The sequence below is a fragment of the Xiphophorus maculatus genome, chromosome 7 (genome assembly GCF_002775205.1).
Source record: "Xiphophorus maculatus strain JP 163 A chromosome 7, X_maculatus-5.0-male, whole genome shotgun sequence".
Lineage (NCBI taxonomy): Eukaryota > Metazoa > Chordata > Actinopteri > Cyprinodontiformes > Poeciliidae > Xiphophorus > Xiphophorus maculatus.
In genome coordinates, this window is record NC_036449.1 from 6385034 (window position 1) to 6407671 (window position 22638).

The window sequence follows — 22638 nt, forward strand, 5'->3', positions numbered from 1 at the left end:
ATGTAGTTGCACATTTGCACCCAAGAAACTCTTTGTCCATTTATAGTCCAGGTATTTGAAGGACAGCAGAGATCCAAATCCACAGGAAACAGATTAAAGTGCAACAGGTGCATCTCTGCGGTCAGGATTTGAATAACATCTCAGGAGTAGTCCTCAGATCTGTTCACATTTGTCACTCTGATTCTGAATAGAACGATGGACATTTCATATAAACTGAGAATAAGGAAGAGATCAATAAAGAAAGAGAGATTTGACTCCTAAAAGTGAGGTCAGAGGTCAAATGTAAGGTTTTCCTTTAAGTTTTAGGGGAAATTTGCTCTCAAGGAAACGCCTCTCAAAGATTTCTCTGGAGTAGTTAACAGTTTATTAAAAAAATACTCAAGAGACTAAAAAATAAAAATAAATATGAATTCATTTGAGCCAAGAGTTGGATTAGATCCGGTTTGCTGAGACATTTTCCATCTCTAAAGAGGTTTACTCACACATATACTGACTGTGTGTGGCTAACATGTGCTTTTTTAAAAATTCATTCAGGTTTGTTTTTGCTTTTTATAAATATGATCCTTCACAGGAGAACATTTCAACCTCTTCTTCCTCGTCTCCGATCAGGAGGCCAGTCGCTCATTACCAGCAGAGGTAAAGCTCTCCGAGTCGATGGATCTACTCCGGTAGCAGTTCGTCTCCCAGATCTTCGTCTGCAAAGTCGTCGTCATCCGCCGGCTTCTTGGCGCCCGTCTTTGGTCTGTCCATCTGAGGCCCCAGCGGGTCCACGTACGAGGCATCTGCACCCATGAGATCATGAAGTTTCTGAACCTCGTTTGGTTGAAACGGCTTTGAAACAACACCTTACAGTTTCACACACTGTTCTGTATGAAGGGAGAGACCAAAGCTTTGAGGGGAAACAAAGCAGCTCATCGTATTTTCCTGAACTAGATGGAAACTGTACAGATTCCTCACCCAGCTCTTTTGGGCTGCTGGCTTCATAGGGCTCATTGGACCCAGGAAGTGACCTCATCTTGGCGCTCAGACGCTCCCCCTTTGAGCTGCTGCTGCTGCTGCGGCCGCTGTCTGCAGTGAACACACACCCCGACACGCATCCTGAGTTATCAGCTTGATCGGTAGACCAACTGCTAAAAAGGACTGAAAACCTAAAAAATCCCCTCCCCAGGTCAGCAGCTCCGTTTCTATGGCTGCAGTAAGAAGAATTTCCAAAAGGAAATCTGCACCACCGAATGATCTGGATTTACTGCTGCTCTGTGACCCGGGCTGCAGCTGCTCAACCACGTTTTCCTCCCAACTTTCCCAGTGAATAAATGTAAACGTCTCACTTTGAGCGTTTTTAAGCAGCAACACCAAGCTGACTTCCTCGCTGTACGGAAGAAAACGCAGTGCTGCCATACTTAAAAAAATAATAAAATAAATAAAATTAGGGCTGAAACGATTCGTCGGATTAATTGTGAGGAATCAATTATTGAAATAATTAAGTAACTTAGTAATTGATTAATTGTTAACTGGAGTATCCAGACTCCAAAAAAGCAAAAAAGATCTACTGAGCGAGTCAGTACTGTACAAAACATGTAGACATTTTGCATTTAAGATAAAAAAAAAACAAACTTTTTAAGCGCTCAACCCAGATCTTACGCGGTATGTAGTTTTAGCTTCAACCGGATTAAAATGCTGTAAAAACAAGAAGAAAAAACAAGCATAGAAACTCCTGTTGAGCACCTTTTGCCATCCAATAATCAATTAATCCAAAACATGATCAAGTGATCAGTCCTACACAGTATTGAGCGTTTCACACACTGATTGTAGGATTTTTTTCCCTATAAATGACATATCGTATGCTAAAGGAATGCCGCCATCGCATTTTGGACAGTGAAAAGTTTACGCATATTTTAATGTATTTCTAATACTCTATGAAAAAAAGGCTTAAGTGGTTAATTGAAAAATCTGCATTATTCGATTAATCGTCAAAATAGTCAACGGAATAATCGATTACTAAAACAATCATCAGTTACAGCCCAGAAAAAGACAAAAAAAAACAGTTTTTATTTGCAGTGGCATAATCTTAACACGATATAATCCAATATAATTAGAAAAGATGTACTAAACGAAAGTGAAAACAAACAAAAAAATCCTCAATTTAATAAAGAGTTGTTTTTATCAAACACTTTTTTACATCACCAAGTCCTGTAGTATAACGTGTCACATGACGGGACCTTTGACCTTTTCCTCTTTACACAATCTCTCTCTATATTGTCCAGGGCCCTCTCTTCGATTTCCTGCAGACGTTACATTTCTATGGCAGAAGGTTGGATTCATGTCTGGTGAAGCATTTGGGATTTCACTGGCCCACATGTTTTAGCAGTCTGCTCGACGGGCTTTCCCTCAGATTCATCCAGGAGCGTCCCGGGCTGCAAAACTCAATCTCATCCTAATCCCACCGCAACAAACAATTCCAGTCAAAGTCCAGCAAGACTCCCCGTATTAGCAGCTATTGTTCCCGGGGCCGTTCCCTGACCTACGACAGTCAACACTCTTAAACGCTGAATTCTCCGGATCATATTCCCACCAGAGACAAACATGAAGCGATGGACTCCAGATGAAACAACCCAACACATTATTTTTAACTTTATAAAGTTAAAAACAGTCATTTTATCAAGCTGTCAGATGTATTTCCAAACTGAACAAACATACTCAGATCAAATGCTGCTGTTTTGTTTTGGGGTTTTTTTTGTCTTTAAATCCAGTGTGAGATTATGTCAGTGCAATAAAAATGAATTTATTTTTAAACCAAGGAAGCTAATAGGGAGTGCTTCAGTAAATCTGAGTTTTGGGCTCAGAGGACAAACACGATCGGCGTCCAGAGGACAAACATCTGGCTGCCAGGTAGCCTTGGAAACCGCAGACGACGACGTCTGAGAGCTGGAAAACAGGAAAGAGGCCCGATGTTCCTCTCTCACTCACAATCCCAAATATCTCACACCAGGCCTCCCAAACTAACAGGCAACTGAAACTTCTGCTGGAAAATGCTCCCCCCCCCCTTCCTCTTTCTTGGAGCGACTGGGAAGCGTTTCTTTGCTCAGAATATTCAGCAGGGAGACAACAAGATGAAAACGGTCTGGTTTTTCCCTTCTCACTTTCCTCTCTGAAATTGCATAAGCAGACTTAAAAAGACAAGTCCAACTTTCTTGCGTCTGTGCACGTGATTTCCACAAATGAGAAAAATTACAAATAGCAGCGAATGTCTGTGGGAGACCGACTAGGTGAGGAAAAAGCATTGGATAAGTTAAGTATTAAGGCTGAAATTCATCCTGAATGCTTAAAATAAAGTCCAGACTTAATAGAAAAGATTTTAAAGTTTCATAAATTTGCGTTTTCAGTACAAACACTCCGTTCGGTTCAACTTCACGGCTCCCCGTCAGAAGATTTGTGGGTCAGGCTCGCCAAGTTTTGACCAGAATCTTAAAACAAAGTTGGATCTCATAAAAAGTTTCGCAAAGTCGCCCATTTCTGCTGCGTGAGTTTAAATTCACCGCTCAGCACGCACTGTAAAAAATGTTTGTATATTTAACAACGATAAAGGGTCAAATTGTGACCAAAAAAAATCTATTTAAAGCTGTTGATTTGAGGTGAAAAAAATAAATCAACCGGTGAAAACGATATTTTGTACATTTCGTACATTTCGTACATTCATTTTATAGGCTGTTTTGATGCTCATTTTTGGGAAAGACGTTAGTCTTTTCCCCTCAAGTTAAAAAAATTTGTTTTTTAGTGAAACATTGGCTCTGGCATAATCACACTGCCTTCTGACTGCGAAACAAGTTACAATCAATGGGATCCTGGTAACCACAGCTGCTGGCGTTTTACTGTAAAAAAAACAAAACAACAACCAACAGGCGTCATGCAGAGGAATCACTCAGCTATCCGTACGTACCTGAGTCCAACAGTGGACTGAACTGTTTAGGCTCAGGTTGAGGCTCTGGACAGCAGAGAGGAAATGGTGAAAACAAAAAGGGTAATCAAGATGTAAAATGAGGGGCAATTAAGAGTTATGGGATGGGTTTTTTTTGTTTTGTTTTTACTCTTGCTACTCTTACCTGCTTTGGCATTTTCTGGTGCGGTGCAAGAAAATAACGAAAAGCATCAGATGTTTTATTTGCATTAGTCAAATCAATAAAGTCTCAAAGAAAGGAAGGAAGAAAGAGACCCTGAACATTTAAGAGCGAATAAGTGCAAGGATTTATACACTGGATCCAGTTACATGCTCTGGCTCTACTACACTATAAAAAGAGCAACAACAGCAAAATATCAGGGTTTCCTAATCTACTCTATCCAAACACAGACACATAATGGACATCCTGGCAGCAGCACACACATTATCAGCTGACAGCTAGTTGTATATTTACATAAGAACACCAGAGGAGCCTTTCTCATGGCTACAGGCACTTCTAGTTTGTCTGGACTGCATTTAAAATAAAACCATGTGATGAAGCCAGGTTTCCAGTGTCTGAGTCAGTGCACACGTCTCTGTTTTTTTTTATATATTTTTTTTATGAAGGCATGATGAAGGAGAGCTAGAAATGGGGCCTCAATTAACGATACCCGTAACGTCGGACTTCGTAGGAGAGGTGAGGACAGACGTGGAGATGATGGCTGCGGCGGACAGCAACAACAGAGGCGACAGAAACAACAGAGGCGACAGAAACAAAAGCAGAAAATGTCAGAGAAACAACAATGGGAATGATTTGAACGTTTGATGTCAGAGAAAAAGAATAAAGAAAAGCCATGAAAAGAGCCGCAGTTCATTAACACAAGTATGTAGAATTCTTCCCATGATGTCTATAATGAAAAAAACCCAAAAAACTTTTTTTGTTTTTTTTTTAAATTTAGCACCATCTAGTGGTGAATTTACAGACTGCAATCAAATGAACAAAGAAGTGAGGAGCTACTATGATCAAAAAAGAGAGAAAATGCTTTAATGCTTCCATTATGGATCCCTACAGGTAAGGAGGAAGATGACCGACACTGGAGCTATAACTAACTCAGTCTATTGTAGCAAACAGACACAAACATATTCATACTTCCTGTCCTCCCATCCAAACAGACAGTTTTGAATCTGTTTCTACTATATATATCACACCTATAATGAAATAAAAAAGTGAAAGACTTAAGAATGCTTGTTTGATCTCAACACAAGTCGGCTGTGTGATAAAAACAAGCAAAAACAAGAACACTGAAAGTACAAAGCTTTTATTTTGTAATTTGTCGGGTTTTTTTGGTTTTTTTAAACCCACGTCTAGGTTTTACACTGAGATGTAAAAATTCCCTCCATCCATTTGGTAGTTTTATCTAAACATTGGGTCAAACACTGAACCGCTGATTAGAAAACAGGCTGGAAGGCGGCCATTTTGAAAAAAGCCAGGAGCTGATCAGACTTCACTAAATCTCTTCCGCAAAATAAAATCTGAAATCGTAAAGATGGTGAAATGATGCTGTACTTGAAGACTGTTCACCAGGTGTATATTAGCATTTTACCTTTTAAATAATTAGCATAAGGTGGAGCTAGCTACCAAACAACTTGTTATTATGTCAAAATACACGGATAAGGTTTTATAACGTTTTGTGTACTGAATAGTGATCTTGCTGTTGAGGGTCATTTGTTTCTTCAATGTACTGTAAGTCTTGTTACACAAAAAATGTTTTTAGTCTCTTAATGCAGAACAAAAACAAAATCACAAATTTTGATCACAAATTTAGATTTTGTCAAGTTTTCCTAGTTATGATTTACTCTTTCAACGCCGCTCTTCCGTTAGCTTCACATCCAACCTTTGTCTCTTTAACTCAATTTGTTGAAGCCTTTTAATTGAGCCTTCATCTACAAATAAGCCACACTCCAGATACAAGTCTAAACTGGTAAAAAGCGTTATTTTCACGTCACCATACAGGTTCAGATGGAAATAATGGACATTTTAAACGTTTTCAATGCAGGGGCAGCAAGAACGACATGTGACGGCGACTTACACTCACCAGCACTCCCTGTGCTGCCCTCCCTGCGACCTCTGGCGCTGTTCTCTCGGCCCGATTTCACTCTCTGCCAGGAGAACGATTGGAGAAGAGAACGAGAAAGATTTCAGGGTAAAAACTAGCAGATCTGAGCAATTCAAACGGCCCCTGAAAGTTATTGTGGAAAATTAGATATTTGAAACCAGGTGCAGTCAGACGCTGAAACAGAAATATTTGCATGACATTCGCAGGTTCTGTTGAATGATATGGGTTTCCAGAGTTTTCACCGCTACTGAACCTACTCACCAATCAATCAATCAATCAATCCATCAACCAATCAATCAAGTTTGATACTTGTAGCACATTTAAGCAACAAGGCAGTTCAAAGGGCTGTACTTCAGAAAAACATAAAAAGGCGTCATAGAAACATCATGGTTGCCGAATTGTGAATCCAGTAACGATACATTTTGTCGAGTGCAGCACGTCATACTGATGGTTATTCCTTAATGTTAATAAGAGCAGATGTTCTGTGAGTATATACAAATACTACTGGTTATTATTTTTTAATTTTTGGCAAAGTAGCGCAGGCTATCAGCTGTTTTCCATGTGGCAATTTGTGAGATTAAAAAGCCAAACTTTCCAGCTCCGTTTGTCCCTCTCAGTCCGTTTTTCCAGTCCGGCCGGATTTAGATCCAGCTGGTGATGGTTTGATAAATTCATCCTCCTGGAGCACTCCTGGCTCTGCTCACGGTCTCCGCAGCATAACTGTTAGCACAGCGTTTTAACATTGGATCATATTCCCTCTCGGTATTTGATTAGGAGCTGAATGGAGAGAAGATCATAAATATTGCATCTATGAAGACAGGCGTGAGATTTCTCCTGGATCCCGGAGTTGAACGGTGATTCCCAGGACGTTTCCAAGCAGCTGAGTAATATCTCTGTTGCTGTTCCGTGAAGGCTTCATGTTGTTTTTTTTTCTTAGAGAACATTAATTAATGAACAAATAGTATTGTGAAGACCAACCAAATACAGCAGGATAGGAAAAAAATAGTCAAAAAGCTCAATGTGGCGTCGGGTTTTAAACCAATCGGACCCTAAAGGAACGAATCGCAGTTTGAGGTTGCAACACGATGAAATGTGACAAAGTTCAGAGGAAGTGAATAATTTTGCGAGGCAACGCTCGTGTTTCAGGTGGCACTGATCAAACTTTACGTAAACTGAGCCATCCACTCGGTTACTGACAGCCAGGGATTAGACAGCTGTGAAGCATCTGCTCCTCTGTCGACACAATCGGCGAAGAGGATCATCTGGTTTCCACTTGGTTCTGACGCTGCAGATACCGACATCCCGCTTTGTGGCAATAAGAACACAGAGCATGTTTTCAATCAGCACGCTGCGTGGGTTTGGGAACGGACGAAACGACACCGTGACCTGACAATGATGTGATTAAGGAGACGGCAAGATGTGGGATGCATCAACACAGGCAAGCTTTTACTCACAGGCTACGGTGCTAACACGGTCAAAACCCCAACACAGCATGATATATGTGGCTAAACATTTGTTTTAGTCTTCCCTACAACCAGATTTCTGGTTAAATCCTACAAAGAATCAATAAAAAAAAAAAAAAATCTACCCAAACTCTTTACTCACTACTAGTTACAACGCCTTGCAAAAGCACTCATACGCTTTGAATTTAGTCATGCTCAAACCATAACTGTCAATGTTTTTAACTGGATTTTACGATTGCACAACTGTATAGTAAGAGGAAAACTATGCACATGATCCTAACTTTTTTTACAACAATAAAATCTGAACAGTGTGGTGCATGCTTTGCCCCTCTCAGTCAGTGCTTTGCGAAACCTCTTTTCACTGCTGTTGCAGCTGCAAAGTCTTTTAGTGTACGTCTTTACAAGCTTAACACAATAGTTCAAAGTTCAGCCAGGATGGATGGAGAACATCTGCAAACATCAGTTTTAGTTACAGAATATCAAATGAATGTAGACTCTGGGCGTTTTTGTTGTTGTTGTTGTTGAGCCTCCAACAGGCTCTTTGAGGATTGTTTGGTATTTGCCGTATTTGGTGCCAACTTCTCATCAGCACGAACCAGATTTAGACTCTATGCTGAAAAAAAAACATCCCCACAACATGATGCTGCCACCATGGTGATTAATGTTATATCTCTATGTCGGCTTTAATTGTGCCAGACTCAGTCTGTTTTCAGATGATGGACTGAACGAGAGCTCTGTGAGATGTTCAACTCTTCTCAGGAGTTTGTGTTTAAAAAAATATAATTTTCCTTACATTTTAAAGTTAGTCTCAACTTGTGTGTATTTGGGGAAATCGCATATAATTCCAATACTATACATGAAAAATGTACGTTTCTGAATGAAAAAATCACTTCCTTTGACCACTAAAAGATATCAAACATTGTGCTCTAAACGTTTCATCCCAAAAAAACGGGAGTCAGCGTAAGTGCTTTAAATTAATTATAGTAGTAATAAAAAACAGTAAAAAGCACTCCATACAAAAGTAGGAAACTGTGGTTCATCTTAGCAGAACGCATCGATTTTCACAGCTATATGAGAGTTTGTGTGTGTGTGTGTGTGTGTGTGTGTGTTAGACGCACACACACACAGTCGTGTTTTCATCACACATTCATTCGTGGCTGTTTTCACGTTTATTGCGCTGTCCAGGTTAGTCTCGATGTTTGCAGTTTTCTGGAGCGCAATGTGAAACTCTACGTCATTCACAGCAAATATATTAAATTGACATTAACAGAGACACAGCGGGACGGATCATCCGGGAAATAATGGACGGGGAGAGTCTGACTAAGACTAACTGGATGTCAGACACATTCTGGGGCTGATTATGTGTCTCTTCTTATGTCCAAGCCCAAATGAGCAACGTTCAAAAACGAGTCCAAAAAACCACAACCCACGACCCATTAAATTTGCAACCGACTTTAGTAAAAAACAAGCCCAAAGTCGTTTATAATACTTGGACTTAGCAACAGAAAATAGTTCCAGTTTTTCCAGCAACAAACGCACGTCTCTCTCCTCCTTCCATTGTTTACATTTCTGCCACTGCGAGCGATCAGCTGCTGCTGTAGCATAGAAACGGCGGACACTCGCCAAGACATGTAGGGAAAATAAAATTAAATTCCAAAAGAAAAACAGTAACGCGCGGTAACCCTCAGTGATTTGGATAAGTAACTTTAATTTGATTACTGGATTTGAAATAGTAAGCGTTAGATTACTCGTGACTGAAAAAAGTGATTCAACGTCACTGGGCACATGCATTGTTCAACCAGACGTAAACATATACAGATATTTTGTTTACAAACTCCACTGAAGTTTATTTCACACTTCAGGTTGCAACAAAACAAACTACAAACCATCTTTACAGTGAAACACTTTTGTGTAACGGTTTTTTTCTTTTCATTCATCCATACTGCTTCCTGCGCCCCCTCCTGCAATGGCACTGTGCCCCCGTTAGGGGGCACACCCCACACTTTGGGAACCACTGCCATGAATATATAAAAACCTGGTACACACACACACACACACCTGCTCTCTGAGCTCCTTCATCTTCTCCACCTTCTTCAGCTTGGTGGCATATTCCTGGACTTCCTTCAGCCCCATGTCTGTCGACAGCCTCACCAGGAAGCGCAGGCCTGAACACGAGCACAGAAATTATTTTCATTTTCTTCACAATGTTGAAGAATTTCCTCATACTACTGAAGACTATGACACAAAACAAAACAGCAGCTTACACTCCACGTTTTCCGGAAACCTTCGATGGATCTCTTTGTAGGTTTCCAGAGCTTTCTGGTAGTTTCCTGGGAAAAGGTTGTGAAAAAGACAAACCTGTTAGTAAACATCTGATTGATAACTTTCCAAACTGACTTTGTTGAATTATTAATTTAGTTTATTTCTCACCACTTCTTCTGTAACAGCTCGCCACTATTAGCTGCCACTTCACATAGTGTGGCCTGTGGGACACAGCAGATCATTTCCAATCAGAACGGATGATCCTTGGCTTTCATGTGAGCAGAATTTATTTCAAAATTAATATTATCATGTTATTTATCGTGTCGCTTTATTTTGAAGTATGTCTTATTTAGCTTTGTGTCAGGTCTAGGGCTAGACTGTATGGCTGAAAAATGCACACACAATAAAAGTGTTTCATATCAGTCAATGTTAATAATCGTCAATATTGATAATTATTTAGTTTTTTTTGTTTTAAATATATGAAATACTGCCAAAATGGTGACATGACCTTTCCTGTTTTATGCACAGTTTTCACTCCACGCCGTATTTTTCTGCAGCTGCGCAGCACGGTGGCGAAACATGAAACTGCTACTGCGCAAGTTACTCCACGGGTTGTTGCTAGGTAACCAAAGAGTGAGTTAGTAGATGTTACAAGGCTGGCTTATCTGGCCGTGAGAAGTTGAGCAGTTAAAAGTCTCTCCTCTTCCTCCATCCCCCAGAATGCCGTGCGGTTCTGGATCAGAGGTTAGTGAATATTCTCCATTGAATATTCTATCAGACGTGTTATCTATTGATTTTGATCACGTGTCTATCGCGAGACGTAAATAGTTTTCTATGCAGATCACCTTCCAAATACACTGACTCACTGTATGAGCGTTGCTCGTTCAAAGTACTGGATGGCCTTCTCACAGAACTGGGTCTCGATGTAGTAAGCCCCGAGCCACTCGATCACGTCGATGTTGGAGGGAAAGTACCTGAAAGACTGAGCAGCACCGCAACGGATTAACAGCATTTAACGACCTGAAAAGTCAAGTGTGATCTTTCACTATGTTAAGAGAGAAGCAGCTCCTCTCTCACCTCACTGTAGTACTGGAAAGCCTGGGACTTGTCCCCCTCGTCGTCATGCAGCTTTCCCAGTTTGGCCAGTACATGTGGATCTGTGGGAGTGGCGCTGATGACCTGCATCAGCCACTCGATCGCTTGCTGAGGGTCTCCGAGCTGCTCGTAGCTGAAAGCAAGATGTCAAGGGCCGACGGACGCTTGCATGACATCACAGACGGAGGTTTAAGTGTCCAAACCAGGTGAAGATACAGAAACCGTTTTGTTTCATTGTGGATACAGGTGAGCCAGCTGATACATGACTTCAGCGCTGCTCCTCAGAATTGAATGAAGCTTCAGGAAGCAGTCCAGGCCCTCCTCCAATCTGTTCAGTCTCTCATAGGACAAACCTACAGGAGGTAAATAGCAAAAATGGCTACAAGTTATTCATTATACAATTTATACAATATAAATACCAGGGATGTTCCCATAAATCAGTTTGACTGAAACAGGGCTATTATATTGTATGAAACGCATTTCATACAATATTATGAAACATAAAAAGATGAAAATTAACAAACAATTGGATTCCTTTTAGTTTTTTTATTTAGTTTTCTTCTCTAGAGGCCTTTATTTTGAAAGTATCCAGGCAGGAAGGGGCTAGAAAGGAGGCAGGAAAGACATGAAGTAAAGGTATCGAGTTCGAGTCTCCTTCTTGAAATAAGAAAATAAATGTTTCATTGTTATATTTAGCAACTCTTTAGACAAAAAATAAATACATTAAAAACTTGGTTTTGGCCAAAGTCAGAATCAGTAGGTCAGATTTTTTAAAAATTGGAGTTCGGCCAGAAAACTGCAATCAGTGCACCCCTAAAAAATGCCATATTTACTGTGATTTTATGGCAGATGTTCTGACTGTGGTCAGCTTTTAAGAAATAGAACCATCCATACTAACAGACAGGAGGACAAACACATGGATGGACGGAACATTTTGCGTATGAGACGGTCAATATAATTTGGAAAAACTAATATTTTTAAATACCCTTTTCATTTTCCTTACTTATCCAAATTTGGTGGATAAAACATTTCCTGGTTGTGTAGGAACCATGCAATGGAACCTAATTTCCAACTTACCAATGTTTCAGTAATAACAGACCAAACTAAATTGGTGTTTAAGGCTTGTTTTGCAGCTGTAGATGTGATGAAAAAATGATTTTGTGCCAGGGACATTGAGCTACAAAATCAAAGTGCTGAATAGACGCCGTACCCAGGTTAAAGAGGGCCTCGGTGCACGAGGAGTCATTCCTCAGTGCCTCTTTGTAGAACTCAGCAGCCTTTTCGTAGTCCTTTTTGACAAACACCGTGTTGCCCTTGTTGATAAGGGCGGCGGGGTTGTAGCGATCGGCGTTCATAGCGAGGTCAGCGTACCGGTCAGCCTGATCATAGTCCTTCTCCTGCAAAATATTAAAGAAAAAAGGTGAAAAAAAACCAAGAATTGAGACTCTTATTCATCACGTCTTCTTGCTTTTTTATTATTTTTTAAAGGTTTTGTTGACTCTAATGGCCTTTATTCAAAAGTAGTTCAACAGGAAAGAGGGTTATGAGAGAGGGGGAAGACATGCGGCAAATGTCGCCAGGCCGGGAATCGAACCTGCGACTACCAGCACGAGGACTAAGGCCTCAATACATGGGTTGTGCTTTGCCACCACAGCAGCCCCGCCATTTTTGCTTTTTAACACCACCTGCATCTAGATCCATCATTTCACTTAACATTCCAGTATGTAAGTACAGACGTGTTGTTTTTACGAGGCTACGAGAGTCTTACCAGGAAATAGAGGAAAGAAAGGTTGGTGGCTGCAGCGCTTTTCACTCGGCTGTCCTTCTTCTCGAATGTTTTCAGAGTTTCCACCGCCTGTTCACACGTGAAAACTAAACGTTAGGAGCGTTCACCTTTGTGTGAGTCTCTTTTGTCCAGAAGAGAGTTCTTTCTTCCTATGCCGTCAAAAGTATTGATACCCCTGACACATTTTGTCAAATTAACACCACACACACACACACACACATAACCATGTATTAAAATGAGATTTTACATGATAAACCAACACACAGACAGTAAATTATGGTGAACTGTCAAAATAGTTTAAGAATTTTCTTACAAATAGAAATAGAAATAATGGCGGCTGCATTATAGTCACTCTGATAAATAAAATTCAGTCCAACCAATTACTTTCAACAATCAATTATTAAATGGGATCCATCCATCATTAATCATCCCATCTGACTGAGCTTGAATGAATTTACCAAGAAGAAGTGTTAAGAAATGTTGTGTAAAGATGGCTGCAGCAAATCCAAACGTCTTTAAGATGAAATTGCTGCAATAGATCACTGCAAAAATATTGCCTCCTGGTGGATGAATATATAAATGCATCCCACACTTTAAATGATTAATAGGGGAATAAAATTATACACTATGATGTGTTGGTCTACCACATAAAAAAAATCACAATAGATTAAAAAATAAATAAACAATGAAGTAGGTTGTTGTAATGTGGCAAAACGAGGAACAGTAGATAATCTGACTACAGGGTGCCTCTCCTGGTTGATAGCAGAACTTGCAAAAAGTTAAAATCACATTTATTTACACTTTTTAAATTAAATAATTTAGTAAAAAAGTGTTTCAGGTCTTAAAAACATGTCAATATTAAAACATTTACCACTTTAACGGAGACTTTCAAAGCATCCAAGTTCTTCGATTTTAAAAAAGAACTAAAAATTCAAAGACGCACAAGTCTGAAAGGTTTGACCTGTTTCAGTGACATGATTCCCTATGCCAGTGTGTTGCTATCACACTTTAACTGCATTATATACATATCAAATTAGAACCCGAGAGTGCAAAAGTGAGCATTTTTGACAAACCTCCAGCTGGGCTGCAGCTGCAGAGACTTTACCGATTATGAAAGCAGCATGAAGGAGTCACGTTCAGGCATCAGATTAAGTCTGGCAACACAAATGGCAAAACTGATGCAGCCACAGTAGTGCAGCTGGACGCTGGTGCTGCTCAGTGTCCTCAAACGCATAATGTTACCCAAAGAGCTGCTCTCCTTGTCAAGGCTGGACTGTCAGGGTGCACCATCTTACTCCCTCTTACTTTTTAAATTAAGTAATAGTTTCCTTTCCATTCAAAGAGTTTTGCCAACAGCTCTGTGACTTATAAAAGAAACAACTCGTCCTGGCAGGGCCTGTTTTGGACACTCGTATGTAGAGTGAAAATATAAAAAAAAACACGATCTAGGTGTGATCATGGAAACGAAAAGCAAACATACCTCAACCTTAGCCACAGAGATGGGAGGAAAATGGGACAAAAGTAGGAGAGAAGGGAGGACAATGAGAAGTGCAATGGCATAAATGATGGCATGCTGTAACCATGACGATTCACATTCATACAGTGGTGAGATGATACAATAAACATTACTCTTTATATGAAACACAAATCCTTCATATATACTAAAAAATAAGGCAAATTCTTAACTTAATATTGCAAAATTGTAATTTACTCTCACACGTGGTAAAAGTTAAGAAAAATGTCCTAAACAAAACCTTAAAATAATTCATCTTTTATCGCAGGATCATATACCCACACACAAACATTTTGAAAAATCCAACTGGTTTGAGAAAAAAACTAATATTGGAAAAGTTTCACATTAAGGAAAATAGTTTTTAACAAAACAAGACCCTGTCAATCCCTCTCTCTAAGAGCTGCTCTACTTGCAACATTGGGCCGCATTAGGATTTAACAGCGGGGATAATTATTCAGTTATTTAACAATGAAAGCTTTTTTTTTTTAAATCAGATGAAGTCAAATGAAAAAAAAAAATTAAGACTTGTTTTTCTTCCCTAAAATGTTCAGTGTGAGTCTCTGTGACTGCAATAAAACACAGATTTTATGTAAGGATATTTTTACACATCTTAACCGGTAGGCATAAAGAGCTCTGCATGCATCCCACACAGGCATCAGAAATGACCTTTTCCAGTACAATTTCCCAGCTGAAGTGCACAAACTACAAAGATCAGAGGATTTAGAGCTGAAAGCTGGTGTTATCCTTTTCCACGCTACAACCAGGTCACACTCACCTGATTGAAGTCCTTCTGCCTGAGGTATGTGATGGCTTTGTTGATCTCCAGATCATTGGCTAGCTCGACATACTGCGAGCACTTCACCATGTCAACACACCTTAGAAAACATTAAGGCGCTATTTATGTAACACATTGGAAACTTCTTTAGCGACAAAAACAGCCAAATGAATACACATTAAAGCAAGATTCGGGTTTAAAGACAAGCAATTTCAATGAAACTAAATTTCAAAACAATTTAGATTTTTCTGGGGACTAAATTTCTCGACAGTAGGATGATAAATGAACTACAGTAACAAACCAGTCAAAGCCGCTAGCAAAGGAAGTCTCAATGGCCGGAGCAATGAGTTTGGCCGCAGTCATGATGTACTTCTCAGCCAGGACTTTCCTACGAGCGGAAACACAGCAACACAAAAACAAAAGTACAGACAACTTAAAGGACTAAGAACAAACTGCTGGTGCTGAGGATGAGTGGTGTGAGCTCAGTTCCTCTTACAGATCCCTCTCCATCTGGTGAAGCTTGTCGTTTTTAATGGCCTCAATGACCATGTTGGAACTGGGGTCATCCTGGAAAAGGTCAAACACACAACATGAAGCCAAATGAAAGCGATTAACTTTTTAATAACACAGCAAAAAATACATATCTACTAAAATCTCAATCTCATTTGGAAAATAACAGCGAATGTGCAAATACAAGGCTTGAGTTCAGTCATTATTTTTTCAATCAAAAACTTCACAGTTGGATTTCATGCGATAAACAAACACAGAAGTGATGGCTGTGATGAGGATAACAAAGTATGTATTAATTAGAGATTGTTTTAGTACAAAAAGGAAAAAAAAACATTAAATCGGCCAGCACAACACTGTATGTTGTGGAAATTATCCAGCGTACACCATCCTCACGGTGAAACATGGTAATGGCGGCATCATGCTGTGTGGATGGTTTTCTTCAGGGAGACAGAAAAGCTGATTTGACGTTATAGGAAGATAAATGAAGCTAAAGACGCTGGAAATTTTGAAAGAAAACTTGTTAGAAGTAGCAACTTGAGGCTCGGTGGACATAGCAACCCTGAACCCAGAGATTGCCGCAACGGCTTATGGTTTAGATGTGCTAGAACGACACAATCAGACTCGGAAGCTGACATTCACAGACTTTGTCTATTCAATCTGAGTGAGGTTACGCTAACTTACGAAGACAAAAGTAGGAGAAAGTTTCAGTCTCTAGATATTCGAAGCAGTTTGAGACATTTTCCAAAAGAAACTAAACTAGTTAAAGCAAAAGGTGGTTCTACTCAGAGGGGCTGAGCATAACATACATTTTTATTTCTAACAGAAGCTTTAAACCATATATAATTCTCCTTCTACATTTTCAAAAGTCCCAATAAAATAGAATAAAATTTAGGGTTTCCCCCAGTGTCACACACTCGTTATCAAGGAAGGGCTGCTGCTGCTGGACTGCCCACCGCAGTTCAGCAGGTTTGAACACATTTCTGTAAGTTTGCGCTGTACAATGAGCCAAATTTTGTACTTTTACGAGCATTTCTGTAACTTACACTGGCTGGGATGTACTTATCTTCATCATCGATGCCCAGTGGAACGGAGATGAGCTTCTGAAAGGCCTTCTTCATCCTCTCTCTGTCTCCAACGGCGTAGTAGCACAGGATAAGGTTGAAGCCGGTCTTTATGTTGGGACTCTCGGTCATGATGTGCTCGAAGGACGTTATGGCGTCCGAGTACTGGCCCAGGCGGACAAACACCACTCCGATATTCTGCATGATCTTGATCCTCAGCTCCTTGTGAGTGTTGGATATCTGATCCAGCGCCATGCGGTAGAATTTGATCGCTTTAGGGTAGTTCTTCTGTTCAAAGTAGATGTTGGCCATGTTGACTTTGAGGCGGCCTAGAAGGGCAAAATCAGATTACATTTTTTATTTTTTTTTTTTAATTATCTAGGTATTTGGACGAGTCCATAATTGCATGTAACCCTAGAGTTTCAGAGTCTTGGGAACATAATCAGGCCCACAGCATCACAAAACCTCCATCGTACTTAGCAGTGGGAGTGTTGTGACACAGAAAGACTCAATATTTATTTATTTTTTAAAGAACTAGAAGTGAAAAACTAGTATTTTTTCCACTTAAAGCAAGACATTTTCCCCATGTTATGAGTGAAATAGTCTGCCTGTGGAACAAGTACTTTTTCATCAATATTAAGACATAACTGACTCAAATTTATCTCCTATGTCTTGCTGATAAGTTACTTGTAAGTTTTGTCTTATTTCAACATTTGCACCAGAAATTAGACCAAAAATACTTGGTAAGATTTTGGTGTTTTTGCAGTGTAGTGAAGAGAAAGAGTGGACGACGGAGCATTTGGAGTAATGAGTCAGTTCAAGGCAACTGCTGTGGAAAAATGTAGTCACAGAGAAAGGGAAGAGAGTTGGCTTAAAACCCAGCAGCCTGTGTTCAGGTAGTAGCAGCATCAAGCACTACAAATAAAAAATGAAGACCGTTGTTTGTTTTTTTTTTGTTTAAAGTGTTTGAAGACCGGCACTTTAGAGTGGCGCTGCCATGTTGGAAAACACGTACGCCGATCCGCTTCGCTTACCTGCGTTAGTGAACATCTTGTTTTTCACAATGACGTGGTAGCTGTTCAGAGCCTCCGGGTACATTTCATTGTTCGCATACTGGTTGGCAAGGTTGAGCAAAACCTGGTAATAACAGAATCAACACATCCTTAGGAGTGGAGTAAACTCTTTTCATTAGCCTATAAATCACAACACTGTTAAAGAGGGGGAAAAAAAACTTAAGATTACAGCTTTTCTCTGCTCATACTGCCTGTGTAGCTGAGTCGAAATGCTTGCTGCCACGGTAGTCATATTTGATCCCTGTTTTATTACCTCTCCCTACAATGTGACAAGAAATCAGTACAGTCAAATATAGAAGCATCAGCAATCAAAAGACTAAAACCTGCAAGCACGTGACTTCAACATTAGCAACACAGAATCAAACAATTTGCCTTTATTTTTGGACAAAAAAACCCCCCGAAAAGAAGCTTAGAGATGAGGGATTCTGTAAATAAGGACTGTCAAACTGACTAATGTGGGACAATATCAAAACTGTGGAAGACTGCAACCTTTACTCACAGAGTAAGTGAGGTCTAAGTTGATGTGCTCCGTGTTGCCGGACGCTTCCCTCTGTCTGATCAGCGCTCGCTCTTTCCTCCCTGCCTCTTTGGCTTTTTCAAGAGCCTGCAGAAATCCGATACAAACGTACACACGTACACTGATCAGCAAAAACGGGGCTGCATGTCTGAAGCTAGCAGAAGGAAAAGGAAATAAAACTAGCCAACAATTAGAGAGCATCTGCCAACAAGGAGAAGTTACTTCGGAGAAAGCAAAATAGCAAACAGGTATTTTCAACCTCAATGAAAAGTGTATTTTAATCTGAAAATGTTTACCAATTTTATGAATAAACTGTTGATGATTTTCAGAAAGAGTTTATTTGTCTTTTGTTTTATACGTGAATTGTTGGAGTTATAAATTATGTTTATTTTAGTTTGTCCCTTCAGTCAATTTATATTGAAGCAGATTTTAGAGATTGGTTTGCTAATTGGAAACTATATTGTCATAATTATCAAAATCTTTTTTCTGTCCATATCATCCAGCTCAAATTGACAGGCATATTTGATGTGTATTAATGATTTTGATGGAGGCGCTTATACACTCTTCTCAGTAGATGAGTGCAAGATGTTCTCATGACTTTTTATTTTCATGTTTTTATGGTATAAAGCACTGCCTAGCTGCTGGAATGTGCTGATTATATTTCTCCAAATGTCAGCTTTGAGTTGAAATGAACAGTATTAATGTTATGTTGAGAATCAGATCTGGGGTCTGACCAGCTGAAAGGCGCCTATGCTCTGTGCCATGCAGCTCTCCTCTATCAGGTCGTTCACTTTCTTCTCCAGGATCTTGATCTTCTCTTCCGCCCTGCAAAAACCAAAGACAGAAAAATACTAAATATTTTTTTTTTACTAAATATGAATCGTTCTTCAGTGCTTTCACAAGAACACCTGTCCTTTCTCTTTTAATAAAATCATGACTTGTTACACAACATTCACAAATATTTTGGACTTGTTAGATGGCATAACTAGAAAACTACAAAACCTATATGTTTTGTTGCTAATTATGCATTAGGGCTGCACAATATATTATGTAGCAGAGGTGGGCGAAAGGCACTTAAAGTTTATTTAAGCTCCTTTCCTTTGGGATATTATTTGTGACAAATAATATCAAAAATATTATTTGTGATATTTTGTGGTATTATTTTTATAACGATAAAAGTGACAATAAAAACAATTTATTTCTTTTTACATGAAGAAGTGTGATTTGCATCACTAAACTGCTCACAGTAACTGCATTTAATCACATTTTCTTATATATTGATATGTAATGATGCCGTCATTTAGCAAACAGTGGAGAAAATAGTAAAACTAGCAATTCAGAAAGTTTTGTGTTTGTTTTTATAAACATCATTAATTAGAATTTATTGTGACAACAATACAACAAAATTATTTTCATGATGAGAAATTTATCACGATAAATGATAAACAATGTGATAAATACTCTCCCCTAATAAGCAGAAACACAAGGGTAAAAAAATACATGGATTTATGGCAATACATATCATCAACACACTATCTACCAAATATATCACAGCTGCATGATTTTCCATACCTTTTGCTCAGTGATAAAGTATTATTCCACTATTCCACCTGTTTGTGTGATGTGAAGGACGAAGTGATCTGGACCTAGTTTAACTGTGAAAACTACTGCACCCAGAGTGCAACTGTAAGCAGCGTTCACTGTTTCACAAGGTGAGGTAACTCACGTGTCTTCATTCTTTGCTTCGAGTGGAGGCGCAGGCCCCTTGGACTGTCCCAGGGGGTCAAAGGTTGAGCCTGGAAATGCAAATGATCTGTTTAAGTTTTTATACACATCTACAATCAGCTCATAGAAAATAAATGTCAAGGGCTACATGGTCTTTTAAGCTTTGTCCATTCAAAAGACTCTTATCAATGGTAAAACAAATATCAATGTATACATTGGGTCATAAATAACAACGCAGCAGAAAGAAGAACATACCTTCTCTGTTTAAACTTACCGCGCATCAGTGAGGATGAGTAACCTGCAGCTCTGACAGCAGTCATCGGACGGGCAGCACCCTCCTGTCAAATGAAACAGAACAGAACAGAATACACCTAAAATCAGAAAACACACTTTTGTTTTTGCCCTCATTGGGCATGAGCTGAACACAACCATCCAAGAGTTCTTCTATGAAAACAAAATGCCTCTTTCTTCCAAATGTTGTTCATGTTAGTTAGTGATCTGAGATAAAGTAATAATAAATGTCATTTTCTCAGCCTTGTTTTAAAATTAAATGTGGATAAAATGAAAGTTTTATTTACAATGGAAAAATATGGCCACAATTAGTTGAGCTATTTAAGGGATATTTGCAATCCACTGTACTGTAGGAATCCTTTTTATTACATTTTTTGTGCAAGACCACATTTAAGCCACTAGGTGTCACTTTTGTACTGGTAAATTGTGCATATAAGCAAATAACGTTTGAGAGTAAGCTTAGCCTCAATATATGCAGCATGCCTTGTTAAACTAGCTACTGAAGCTGATCAATGGTTACCAAATGAGCCTTGCAACTTTCTTATCACAAACAGACAAATGATATCCTGTGGAAAAGTAGGATAGTACATGACATAAAGCCTTATAGAGCAGCACTGAGGGCAAAAAGCAAAAAACACTCTCGTCTCACCTGGACAGCTCCAGTCATGGGTCTGCCCATTGATGAAGCCATGGGGATTCGGGACTAAATGAGACAACAAGCCCATAAATAAATGTTAGCACCTAACATGCTGACTCCAGACAAAAACATGTGGTTATCTCATTTAATTAAGAAGGCCTGTGTTTGCACAGTGGGCCCTAGAACATGTATGGAACAGTAGATTTAGAATAACCCTTTACTCTCTGCTCTTTTCTCTCCATAGCAATAGAATTAAATAATGATAAAAGGGACACCATGAAACTTGAATGCAACACATTTTCATGCACAGATAAAAACATTTTTTAAAAACGTTAAAAAACAGGCTGTTTGTTTGCTGAGCATTATGTATTATTACTACATTATACTTACACCAAAAGATGAAACTAAAGGTCGACCTCCGATGGCGGTGCCTGGAAACTTCGCAGTCATCTAAATAGTTAAATAAAGCAATTTCTAAGGTTATTAATGAATACACTACTTATTTAAATATGTGCGTTGAAGCCCCAAACTATTTGAATACCAAGGAAAAGTTTGGTACTCTATATGAACAATTATAATACAATGCTAAAGTAACCTTTTATTGTCATTGCATTGTCTAAAACTAGAAGGATCTAGAAAAATCCAAACTTCAATTTAACATTTACTCTTCCCCTCCCTGTTGCACAATTATTGGCGCCCCTGCTGTTAACCAAAGTTATTCATACTCCTTGCATGTTCAGATTAGTTTCACTCAACCAAGAAGTTTGTTTGAGACAGAAAACAAGAACTGCATGTGTCAAAAGACAATACAAAATGTGAAAGGAGTATAAATCTTTGGGGGGAAAGTTGTTATCTACATTTTGATAATAATTGTCGGTCAAAAAATATTTACAGGCTTATTCAAAATCTGTGGGAAAGTGTTTTACAGTGATCTAACCCTTCTTACAGTTGCTGAGGAGCTTGTTGGCACATTTCCACTGGGATTTTCGATTATTCATTTTCAGCAATGAGATCCAGGTGGTTGGAGTATGAATAATTTTGAGCTTTATTATATTCTCCACCTATATTATTTCAAACAGGACTGGAACTTACAGAGGGATCTTTAACCCATTAAGTTTCTATTTCAAAATTTGTGAGATTATTTTATGGTAGCGAAACTACAGCAAAATAAACTAAGTAATCTACATTTTAAGATAAGGTAAGATAAGAATACTTTACTGATCTCCTGACAAGGGGAAATTTTGTTTGTCCCAGGATAGTACACAATACAAACTAAGATAAATATTATTTAACATCAATGACTAAATTTAGCTAAGTTAATTACACTAATTGACAAACTAAACTTTATGATTCATTACGTGACTATTGTACATTTTAGCCCAGCTGCAGTCTGTTCTCACCGGAGGTCTCCTTCCATGACTGGTCCTAACTGCCTGCTGGAAGCCCGCATCGTTCTCCAATTCCTTAAAAAGGCCACAATATGTGTGATTATATATTATTATGTATCCATTATCAATTAACAGTCTTTAGGTCATGTAGTTTTACAGCTACATACGTAGCACAATGTAGTAGCTTCAGCACCGATCTAAAAATGTCGTCAACTGCAGCTTAGAGTTGGGGTTTCACTCACCTCGGAGTCAAATGTGGGGTTATAGTCGTTGTAGCCCGAATAAAGATCCTCCTCCTCTACGGCTAGGTGAACATTTTCCATCTCTGTTTCGCAGGGAAACGCCGAGGTGAACAGAAAACGAGCAGTTATCTGTGAACAGTAACAGCATAAAGATTTTTGTTGATGTTTTAGAGTCCAGTCCCACAATTCAAAGCGGCACGGGCGGGGTCAAAGTGTCTTTTCGAGGTTTTGATTGGGTACTTAGACGTC

General features: G+C 39.1%; 1 protein-coding gene across 3 annotated transcripts; it reads right to left on the minus strand.

Moving 5' to 3' along the window:
• Nucleotides 1-394: 394 nt before the first annotated feature.
• Nucleotides 395-22566, minus strand: ift88 (intraflagellar transport 88). 3 transcript variants are annotated; one of them, XM_023336654.1, is made up of 26 exons: nt 22390-22566; nt 22160-22222; nt 21150-21209; nt 20772-20825; nt 20106-20169; nt 19833-19902; nt 18841-18931; nt 18089-18193; nt 17551-17653; nt 16499-16845; nt 15442-15512; nt 15247-15333; nt 14946-15045; nt 12640-12726; nt 12082-12268; nt 11116-11224; nt 10854-11004; nt 10643-10758; nt 9945-9997; nt 9779-9844; nt 9573-9679; nt 6031-6094; nt 4101-4115; nt 3938-3982; nt 958-1068; nt 395-782 (listed from the first exon to the last, which is right to left on the minus strand). In XM_023336654.1, exons 1-26 carry the CDS (start codon nt 22468-22470, stop codon nt 661-663), a joined length of 2529 nt encoding a protein of 842 aa, XP_023192422.1. In that variant the 5' UTR covers nt 22471-22566; the 3' UTR covers nt 395-660. The 3 variants fall into 3 exon arrangements, with proteins under 3 accessions (XP_023192422.1, XP_005806292.1, XP_023192423.1); XM_005806235.3 differs by lacking the exons at nt 3938-3982; nt 4101-4115; XM_023336655.1 differs by lacking the exons at nt 3938-3982; nt 4101-4115 and having other exon boundaries at nt 6025-6094.
• Nucleotides 22567-22638: the final 72 nt, after the last annotated feature.